The 11,565-nt window shown below is 44.0% G+C and overlaps 1 protein-coding gene across 1 annotated transcript in view; it reads left to right on the plus strand.

The window, feature by feature from the left end:
- Positions 1 to 11,565, plus strand: part of man2a1 (mannosidase, alpha, class 2A, member 1) — a 48,730-nt gene that overhangs the window by 2,589 nt on the left and 34,576 nt on the right. Inside the window, exons 3-5 of the mRNA XM_012817182.3 lie at positions 1,805 to 1,949; positions 6,415 to 6,586; positions 10,027 to 10,154. Coding sequence (XP_012672636.1) covers positions 1,805 to 1,949; positions 6,415 to 6,586; positions 10,027 to 10,154 — 445 coding nt within the window. The remainder of the gene's footprint in view (positions 1 to 1,804; positions 1,950 to 6,414; positions 6,587 to 10,026; positions 10,155 to 11,565) is intronic.

Here is an 11,565-nt window from a genome sequence, read left to right on the forward strand (position 1 = left end):
CAAATCCTCTGTTACACATCCAGACGTGAAACATAAACTTCCTCCACAGAAAGAAATCAGATCAATGCCTTACATCAGGCAACTGAGTAAAAATTGATTATCGTTCATACATTATATAGCAGCATATGTTAATATCCTCCACTGGCATTTCTCGGTCCCTCTTGCGAGTAGTCAAATTATTTGTTTGTTTTTTCATAATACATCATTTTTAGTGCATCTTCTACTTCGATGAATTGTACTTATGCAGTATATTACGCCATTACGCCACCATAATTGTACTGTGTGCAGCACATTCTGCACACAGAAGGAATTGTCCATCATTAACATGGAGCAGAGGGGCTTGTAATGGTCTTGAGGTGTCAACTTTTGATAACACGAGTGTTATGGCAGCCATTTCATAATGTTCCATTAATCTGTAATAATATTCACATACATTCCACTCAGAGAAATGGATGCATACATCATAACAGCAGGGGCAAAGGAAATGCTTTTCCTAATGTAGAAGAGTCCAGGAATGATTTACAGAGACAGTCCTCAATGTTATTTCCATTCTCGCTGTACACTTTTTTTTTCTCTATCTATCCATTTCTATTGTCAGGCAGAGAATGCCAGATGTGCTTCAACCGGTCTGCCTGCATGATGCCTATAAAATAGGCAGGTATAATGACAGGCCAGATGTTGGCTCTGTGCAACCTTCTCTTAAAGCAAAGAGCCTCCTCCATTGTCTTACGAGTCAGAGCACAGCTTGATCAACAATCAAGTCCTCTTGTCTTGTCACAATGGTTAGCCATGGAATTTAATAATTTGCTGCAAACCGTTCTGTGTATGTGGATTTAAAAGCAAGGGACCTGAATGCTTCATGTGGTAGTGGAAACACTCATCTGCTTGTTCCATGGACAGTTGTAGTTAGGCTCCATTGTGTAGAAGGCTTGGAGATAGAAAGTCGAGAACCACAAATGAAACTAGACAATGCGAGGCCAAGGATAGTTTTCTATACACATATAAGTTGAGAGTAGGTTACCTTTGACCCGTTTATCAGAGTTGAAACCAATCACATTATTTCGGTTTCTGACCTGATTTTGCACTGTGGTACTTCTGGTGGCTGAAACCCACTGCATGTGAGAGCCAGAGGACGAAACTGAGAGGCTCGTTTAGCAACTTAACAACCAGTTCACCAACTTTCTGTCCCCAGGTCAGCAGAGGACAGCTCTTTGAAAGTAGAAGGGGAATTTCAGGAACGAATGCTTCTAAAACATTGTTGTTTTCCATAGATACTTCCTTTGGAGACACATGTTTTTTTGTGACATTCTTGCTGTTTTACTGTTTTGCAGCTGTCCTTTTAACCTCACAGAGGGCAATCTTAGTGTTTGCATTTCTATTGAAAAGACGCAACTTGTTCTGGAGGTGAACAGCATATTGTCCAGTTGCTGTTAACTACAGTTTATGAACAGATTATATTTGTGTTTAAAGGTCTTTTTACCTGAAAGAAAAGGTGCACCGACAGGCTACTTACCATGACTGAACTTCTGGTTCATAGATATCTGTACAATCCTAAATATTTGTCAGTATTGAAGTAAAAAAAAAGTCATTAAATCCATTCATCGTGTTTAAAAATAATGGTTTATCCACAAACACAGTGGACAAATATCCCAAAGTATTTGTTTCTTGTTCGTTCACTTGCCAACATCTAAACACAAAACAGTTCAAACCTTGTTCCTGTAATGTTATCTGAAGAAGCATTAGTCACAAACATCTAATTTCCTTCAGGGTGTATCAGTAACCGTATGCTGTTGTTCTCTCTCAGATGTTGGATGTGAATGATCTACTGGCCTTTGACAACCCTGATGGGGGAGTGTGGAAGCAAGGCTTTGAAATCACCTACGACGAGCACGAGTGGGATACTGAGCCTCTTCAGGTGTTTGTGGTGCCACACTCTCACAATGACCCTGGTAAGTTGTGCAGCATACGTGGCCTACTAGTGACCTTCAAAAGGATACAGTCAGACTTCAACACCCTTTTAAATGAGAAAACATTTCTTTGTTGAGATTGAATGCATAGAATGGGAAAGGCTGTGAGTAAATTAACAAGCTGTAGTCGTTATACCAAAAGTTATTTCCGGTTTATCGTTTATTTGTTGCCAGCTGTAAGCTTTACACTTGAAAGTGTTCTGTGAGATTTAGCTTCCCCATTGAAGCAGCACTGTTGTCAAATAAACAAATCTGAGTAATTTTTGGTGGTGATGTGCATGCCGTGTTTCACTCTCAAGAGCTTTTCTGGGTGGCAACTCTTCACTAGGAAAAAAACATTAGCAGTTTTGGTTCAGTTTGGTGTTTGAAAAGGTTTCAGAAGTGACAACGTTATTTGAGGGGTGTCTGACAGTAATGGCATTTGGAAGAGATTGTGTGTGTAATTCTCAGGAGGATTTTCAGACACACACACACACACACACACACACACACACACACACACACACTCTTAATGGATCACCCCTCACTTAATTCCAGATTAATAACCAACTGCCATCCAAGCAACATTGCTCAGGACCTATGCAAATACAACGACAGGACGTGTCTCCAGTGCCCATTAGCTAAATGTATTAAAGTCAATCAGCCTCCTTTTTTCTGCAGCCCTGGATAGAAAGACCTGCGGCCATTCTGTCGCGTCAGCAGTCCACTGTGGCCAGTCTCCGGACGCCCACTGCCTGCAGGAGACCTAATTGAGCTCTCTAATACAGTCGAGAATTTTAGGATAAACTGTGGCCGCACTTTCCCAGGCCCTCAGCGTGTCAGCACAAACACAATTAGCCGGGTTTGTTCTGCTAGTGTGTCAGGGGCGGCCATTTCTTAGACTCTTCTAGAAACGGACAGTTTGTGGGACGACACTTAACATTTCGGCATTGGCAGTACAGTGGGTGTTTTCAACATTTTCCAATGGACTGTCTCTTAATGTTCATCCACTTAAAGGAGTAATTTTATGTTTGTGTGTGTGTTTTGGCCTCAGTGAGCGACAAACATTTCTTATTGAATTTCTTGAAAACGGAATCATTAAAGCACAAGAGTTATTATCCCTTCGTAAAACTCTTTTAGCACGAACAGAAAGCTGATGGAAGCTGGAAAAACATTTCCAGCACAAACAGGAAAGCCGTTAGCAAGAAGGCCTTTCAGGTCAGTGGCCTTTATTAGCCTCCCACAGAGATGGTGGGTGCATGTGCGTATTCACCCTACCATCAAACAAAGAGGATGTGAAGCTCCGAAGTGCATTTCTTCTTAATCTTTTGAGCCATTTTCCCGACCAGTATTTCAGTTATTTGCTCAGCAACTGCTTTGTAGCAAACTCACTCTATTTCTTTTGTGGACAGTTCCCAGAAAAATTGAGGTCTGGCAATATTGATAGTCTCTGCCACGTGACTAAGTACTGCTTTGCAGAATTATAATGAAGCTCTATTAATGTTCCACTAATCGGTGGTCTGGGTATTAGTTTAATAGTTACGCGATATTAAACAAGGATTAATAAAGTATTAACAAGCCAGTTGCTGTTTTTTGTTCATCCTGTCAGCTGTGCAGTCACACAGCAGCACTTTGTATTTACACACTGGCACTGAAAGTCTACAGTATTTTCCAGTTCATTGAATTTTATCAGCTGCACTAAAATTTTGACGTTGGTCAGCAGTGGTGGGCCCGGGTTTTTTTCTTTATTGTTCTTTTCTCTGCCATGGTCAGACGTGTCTGTCTTTCTCGTGGCAAATGGAGAGCATTTGAGTATCGTCTTTCCAAAAGATGAGATGAACAGGTTGGCGGTCAGTCGAATCAGTCAGTGAGGTCTCTTACCGGCAGAAATGTCCGTTGACCTGCTGCTTCTCTTCAGCCTTGGATAGGACTATGTAAATGCACAATGTTCTGACACACACACACACACACACACACACACACACACACAGACAGTCATGGCCAGTGCACATTGTTCTGGAGGCTGGGAGGGACACTAAGGCCCATCGTAACCTGAGCAGCCCCTAACTGCCTCCTAGAAAGCAGTCATTACCTGCTGGAGATTGAATTTCAGAGGCAATAATAGGCCAGAAATGAGTGTTAAATTTACTCAGTGTGTACACTCTCGGTATCAAGTCCAGAGTAACTGTTTTTTATATCTAAAACGGTTTCTGTAGTTCTCAACGGGGAACACATTGAGCCGTCCCTGCCCATTGCATGTGGCTTGACTCATTTGTGGCCGTAGTTCCATTCGTATTTCTTCCATGCAGTTGATGAATTCACCTTCGTGAATGCAGTCGTGTTAAACCACCTGAAATGACACTGCACTTCACGCCGTCCTGCTCTTCCTAATACGTGACTCAGTGACATCATTGTTTGGGGTGTGGCCCTGCCAGCAAAGAGCTGGCACTCTATCGCTCATTCTGTGGAAGAGAGGTTAATCAACCCTTGCTTGAATAGGCCTTTGCTGCTGCCCCGCCCCCCCCCCCCCCCCCCCCCTCTGCCTCAGGGGGTTTTGTGCTCTAGGTTGTCAGACAGATTTATTTGGTGCCGTTAGCTCGTCTTCACTTGACACACCCTCTGATACTATCTATAACCTCTCTGCTCGCTGTGTTGACATATTCTGGGAGAGCCACCCCATGCAGACTTCCCCATAATTCCTTTTAGTTCCTTTTAGTGTTTCACACACAATGTGTTGTCACTGAGTATTATTTGTTTTGCTTTTCTTTGCACACGTGTAAGTGGGACACACCCTGTTTCTCAGGGGTGGGAGGAAAGTAAGGTGTCTCAGGTTTTGTGTGTGTGTATTAGTCCTCGAAGGATTGCACAACAGTGATCTGTCTGCCTCTGCTATTGCAATGAGCATAATCTGAACACAAATGCACCAAATATCATAGGTTACTAGGATTTGTGTAGAGCTTTAAAAACTGTTAAAACATACAAAAATTAAGTGGTATGTATTTCTGTTAATTCATGGCCATCGGATACAGAACTCTGCAGTAAACATCAGAGGAAACATAAGTTCCTGTAACTATAAGAGAAGTTCTAGCTAGAGGTCTCTTACACAGGGAGTATAGCGTTATTACTAGCAACTCCACCTCCGGTGTCCGAGGGTGCAGGTTGGGGTCCAGTACAGGATTGTACATATAAAATCGCGTTGCGATCAACACATTCAAAACCTTTAAGTTTATCTCCACAAATGACGCTCAAACATCAAGTCCTGTGCATTTCACAGCTAATTTCACAATGTTAGCTACAGGCTTCTATGAGCCAATCAATAAAATAACCCAACTGCTACATGTGTTGAACAAACTTAGCTGTAACTAGCTTACTTCACCAGTAACTGACCAAACACAGCCAACCTTAATGATAACCGTACCTTTATATGGTCCACTGAAGATTATCAATGTATCAAACTGTTGAGTTTTCTGTTGTTTCAGTTATGAAGCATAGTATGCTAGACATGATGAACTAGCTTGTTAGAGATTGACCTGATCAGAGTGGCTAGAGAGATTTTTTCAGTTGGTAAAAGTGGTGGGGACAAACTCTGCCATTGTAAAAAAGTGGTGGGGACGGGCAAAAAGCGGTAGGAATGCACGCCTATGGTGCCATAGATGCTTTGTGTAGAACTGGGTTTTCGGTCCAGGTTGTTTCAGCTATTCACCAGCGGTTTGGTGCATCAATGGTCAATGCATTCAGTATTTTGATGTTGTTTCCTGCAAAACAGGAAACCACAATATGTTTTTGATATAAAAAAGAAAAGTAGATTTAGACTTGTTTGTGGTCCCATTGTTAATTCTGTTAAGATAAACAATGAAAAAAAAAAAACACTTTTAATTACCGTCAAACACCAATGTTTGTCCTGTTTAGAAGACATGGAATATCAAGTGGTTGTAAAAGAGATAGTGTTCGGTTTGGTTACAGAACGATTGTGTTTAATTTGAACAACCTTCACACAGAATCATGGAACAGCGCCTAAGTAGGCTGTACCCAATGATCTCCGTCACCTCACTGATGAGGCAGAGGTCCTAAAGGGCCGTTAACCAGAGTAACAATGAAACCAGTATCTCTACTGACTCACTCACTGGGTGACTGAGTTATTCATTCACAGTGGTCTTAGCCATGATGCTAATGAATCCTTTACATTTGTAATGATCTGAGTTACAAGTTGAAATTAGACTTCGTTTCAGGGTGACATTTCTAAAAGGGGTATAAAGCGCTGGCAAACTATTCAAAACCCGGCAAAGCCTTCGCCTTCTGGACCAAATGAAACAATGTACGAATGTATTAATATTGAGGGAATTCGCATTACACACCACAGACTGACAGACGCGCACACATACACACACTTACACACATACACACATACACACATACATAAATACAGTGAAATCCTGAAACGCAGTACTGACGTATTTTCTTTTTTCAGGGTGGTTGAAGACCTTTGATGATTACTTTCGAGACCAGACGCAGCACATCCTAAACAACATGGTGGTGAAGCTCCACGAGGACAGGCGCAGGAAGATCATCTGGTCCGAGATCTCCTACTTCTCCAAGTGGTGGGATAACATCGATGACCAGAAACGGGATGCCGTGAAAAAGTACGTCTTCTTTCATCTTGTGTTGTGTTGTGTCTTGGGGAGGGGGGACAAAAAATGAATCTCTATTTCAGTGGTAGCCAAATGAATCACCATAATTTATGGATTCATTAATGCCGTTGTTGACGTGTGGGCCTTTTTTGGAGTAAAGCTGTATGAGGATGCTGTTGCTGCTGCTGCGTGGATGTGCATAGGATCTCCGCAGCACTTTCATTCCCATTTTAATTAAAATATCCCCCCCAACACACACACACAAACACACACACACACCGCTGCCGCTCCAGGGGAGCAGTTTATGTAGGATTATTAAAAAAAAAACGCATCAAAATTAAAAGTAGAGTCCTTCTTAGGTTTAATTAACCCAACATTACTTTCATTGGATGCTAACTCCAGCCTGAAAATGAATGCCTCCGTCGTGGTGTGAGGCTTTGCAGAAAAACATAATTTCCTTGTCCTTTGGGAGGCAGTTAATTGATTCAGATTGCTTTAACAAGCTGAATGTGACCCATATGGACGTGGGATCGCCAGATTAATATCACCAGTGATGGAGCCCCCTGGGGCCTGCACACCTCTGACCTCAGGGCTGTTTTATTTCAGACAGTCAGAGGTGTTTTTGATTGGGGCAGAGGTGGTACAAGGAAGAGAGAGTAGTGCTGTGTGTGTGTGTGTGTCTGTGTCTGTGTCTGTGTCTGTGTCTGTGTGTGTGTGTGTGTGTGTGTGTGTGTGTGTGTGTGTGTGTGTGTGTGTGTGTGTGTGTGTGTGTGTGTGTGGAGAATGGGGGTGTGGAAAGGGAGTGCCAAAAATGTTCCGCTTTGGGTATGCTTGCTTGGATGAGCCACAGTGCTAGCCTTGGGGAAACACACACACACACACACACACACACACACACACACACACACACACACACACACACACACACACACACACACACACAAGCAGCATATGAAATGCAATAAACATTTCTGCCGCAGGTTAGAATTTCAATTAGGAGCTCTTGCTAAGCAGCCATGGGAATGTGGGGGGGAAAGCACAAGATGAGAGAAACAATATTTAGTCACCATTGATTTGATGGGCAAAAAGAGTTCAAAGCAGCTCCGGTCCCATTCTTTCCCAGGCTATTCTCTCGATTTTTTGTACAGGGTGGCTTGAATCGAATATTCTTTTTCCCCTCTCCTTGCGCTTTTTTTTCTTGCCAGCAAAAGTTTTATTTTATATCAGCAAATCCAAGGTCTAGGGTAATGATTCAATTTCTCACTGCCGTCTATGGCGCTGAAGCTCGGAAATAAATACAATTGTTTATGCTTGAATATCCGCACAGCACATCTCGGGGAAAATTGAAATTTGCACCTCACCACCTTGTGCAATCCTTTTTATGCGTCTGTGGAGCTGATAGTGCCAGTTGAAAATTAGCCTGAACTCTCTCTCTCTCTATTTTTCTTTTCTGAATCAGATGAGGCTTTCGAGTGACAGATTTGTAACGGGAGTAAATATGCAAATGTGGCGTGGAAATCCTGCTGAAGCCGTGGCTATTTAATTTGATTGGCAATATCAGTGTGCTTGTGCTTGATTTTTCTATCCTCTCTCTTCCTCTCTCTCTCCCGCTCTCTCTCTCTCTCTCTCCCCCCCTTTCCCTCGTCTCATCTCTTAACGAGATGCGGCTCTGTCTGAACGGTGTGATAACATCTCCCTGCATCTTCCTTTGAGAGAATCTGAACTTTGCCGCTCTGAGAGAGCCCTCCCCATACCTGCACGAACACAGAAGAGGCCCAGTTTCAGAGAGTGTCGAGGCCCCCCAACCAACACTCAGAGTCTCTCCTCATCCTCCTTCTGGAGATGAGTCCCCACGTATACAATACAATGCCCACAACAATACATCATGATTCAACGAATCAAGTCTTACAGGAGCGCCTGCTTACTGAAACAATTGATGTTACAGTAGACGGGGGCTATCAATCCCTCTGGAGATCAATCCCTCTGCTCAAAAAAGATTTGATCTAGACCCTTTATGGGCGCTTTGGCTTCTCCTTATAGGATGCTCTGTCAGGGTTCCACAAAGAACCCATTAACAGAGTAACCCAAGAGCTTTTGCTTTGGACAGGTCAAAGTGTAATAGCAATCCTGTCAGGATAAGCTGAAAGAACATCATTTTTTAATATGCGTGTACACTGGAGAGCAGTATTGGATACCAGTTTATAACCGAATCATGAGCTAACTCAATGATTTCTTTTTTTTTGGGGGGGGGGGGAGTAAACATTACTTTCGTCAGCTGAGAAATAAAAGAGCTATTTGACATCTCTACAGAGGGAAACTGCTGCGTTGGCACGCTTTGTTTCCAAGCTCTGGCTTCCCTTACCCCCACCCCCACCCCCACAATCACAAGTCCTCCAGAGGATCTCGTCCTGGAAAGCCTCCTTTGAAAAATGCCCCTCATCGGAAGCAGAAGTGCTGAGTTGTCACCGACAGCAGGAGCAGCTTTCCCGTCCTAATAAGGGATGGGCTCTTACCACAGGTGTTTGATTTAGTCCGCGCTGGATGCTAATGAATTTAGCGCGCCTCACAGTGGCTGCCGACAGCCTCCTGTCCGCTGTTAAATGAACTCATGCCTAGGCCCTGTTCGGATAGTTTAAAAAACGAATGTTTTCATTTGAGGTTATTCGTAATATAATTCTCCACTTCCTTTAATTTTCAAAACCAAAGCCTGGTTCATGTTTTCCATGGGTTTTAATGAAATTCACAAGGTTAATGCGAAAGTCCACGTTCCACATTTTCTTGACAGCCGAAACAAACGAGATTGTGTCTCGGTGTACTTCTGTTTTAATTGAATCACACCTTTTCCATGAGCCTGTCTTCATTCTGAAGTTAAGCGCTGTGGGCACCGTCAGCGCGTGTAGGGGAGAATACACAGAACTGAAATGTGCGTAAGTGGAGGCGTGCAAAACAGAACAGAATATGGGGCTGAAAGTTTTCAGTAAAAGCCCAGTACTTTTCACTCCAGTACTTATTTACTTCTCTAGGGCCTGGGTTAGGGTATGTGATGTGTGGATGTATGTATGTATGTGTGGATGTATGTATGTGTGGATGTATGTATGTGGGCGTGTGGCTAGAGAGATGGGGCCTGTTTACATAATAAACAACATGTCAGTAACTTGATGCCAACTGCCACTTTTTCCCTTCTGTTAGTTTGTGTTTGTGTGTATGTGTCAGGGTTTATAGATATTTATTTGTGTGTGTGTGTGTGTGTGTGTGTGTGTGTGTGTGTGTGTGTGTGTGTGTGTGTGTGTGTGTGTGTGTGTGTGTGTGTGTGTGTGTGTGTGTGTGTGTGTGTGTGTGTGTGTGTGTGTGTGTGTGTCTGTTGGTCTCTATGTGTGTCTGTTGGTCTGTGTGTGCGCTTTGCAGTCTGTGTGTGCTTATGGGTTTTTGTTTGGGTGTGTGCTCACGCACAGGTTGATCGAGCGAGGCCAGCTGGAGATGGCCACTGGGGGCTGGGTGATGCCTGACGAGGCCAACACCCACTACTTCGCCCTGATTGACCAGCTCCTGGAGGGACATCAGTGGCTAGAAAGGCATTTGGGTAGGCAAATATCTCTCTCTCCCTCCCTCCCTCCCTTCCTTCCTTCCCTCTCCCACCAGGCCAAAGCTAAGTGGAGCTCAATTCCCCGATAGCTGAGCCAACAACAGATTTCCCTGCCCTCCCGGCCCAGAGTGTGCCAGCTAACCCTGGCAAAAGAGTGGAAGTTGTGGAATGAGTAATAAACATGGGCACCGATTTCTTATCACAGGTGTGTGGCTCTCATATTTGCATAGTCTGTTGAAGACTCTACATGTGGACAGATTATGGGAACTGTAATGAATTCTGAAAGCTGTTGTGGTACAACCAGCCTTCACTAGCTCAGAAACAGACAGTGGTTATCCTGTACAGCACGGCACAATTTCACATCATGCACTCCATAACCTCATGTGTGTGGTCTTGTGTAGCAGTAATCAATTGCTTGGGCGAAATGGCAACCTGGACCTTGACCTTGCCCCCCCCTCACCTTCTAAACCAATGTAAACCAATTTCTTTTGAGTCACTCTAAGGCACATGTACCCTGCCTGCTTCAATTACTTCACTTAGATGCATTGTGTAGCAACCCAGTGGAGACGGCTTATTCCTCCCCGTGGTTACATTTGACTCCAGCGTAACCACACCATGAACCTGAGGCCCTCGGAGACCATCTACAGTCGGCAGATATGCCTTGCGAATAATCATCCATCAGCACGGGAGCAACTGAACTTAATTAATATTGCATGCCTCTACATTAGAGTGCTTTGCAGAGGCAATATGGTTAAGTAATTGCTTCAATGATGCATAATCTGCCTTCCCTATGGGTAGCTCGCCTCATTTTGGCCCAGAGAGTCATAACTGGAGGCCATTTTGCGTGCATCTCAAATTCTGCCTGGTCGCTAATGCAAAAAGAGTCCATTGCTTCACTTCCCAAGTTCATTTCACAATCCAATGAAAAATGAATTCACAATAGGATTAGAGCTCATCTATTTGGGGTGGATTCTTTAGTTACACCTGAGGCCATTTGACCGCGGAGCTTCCTTCCCTTCACTGTTATTAATAGAGCTGGGATGCAGCGGTGATGATGAGGCCGTGAGGTCCAGACAGAAAGGTCTCATGTCTCTCTCTCTCTCTCTCTCTCTCTCACTCTCCCGCTCTCGGGCCTCTCCCTCGTGTCGTGACCCGACTGAGGACCAGCGCTGAGCTGCTGTGTTAAAGCTGTGATGGGGTGGGGGTGGGGTGGGGGGGTTGATTGAAGGGGAGGGGGGAATAGAGTGAACACATGAAGGGAAAGACTCCTCGTGCGTCAGCGCTGAAGACCAGAGCTGGCGCAGTGTTCTCCCAGAGGCTCCAGTGCCACTGCTGATGTTGGACCCACGCCAGGAGGAGGACTGTGAGTAATTGCCACTTATAAATTGGGGAGGATGGAGGATGAAAA

This window comes from Clupea harengus, chromosome 12, assembly GCF_900700415.2.
Source record: "Clupea harengus chromosome 12, Ch_v2.0.2, whole genome shotgun sequence".
In the NCBI taxonomy this organism is placed as follows: Eukaryota; Metazoa; Chordata; class Actinopteri; order Clupeiformes; family Clupeidae; genus Clupea; species Clupea harengus.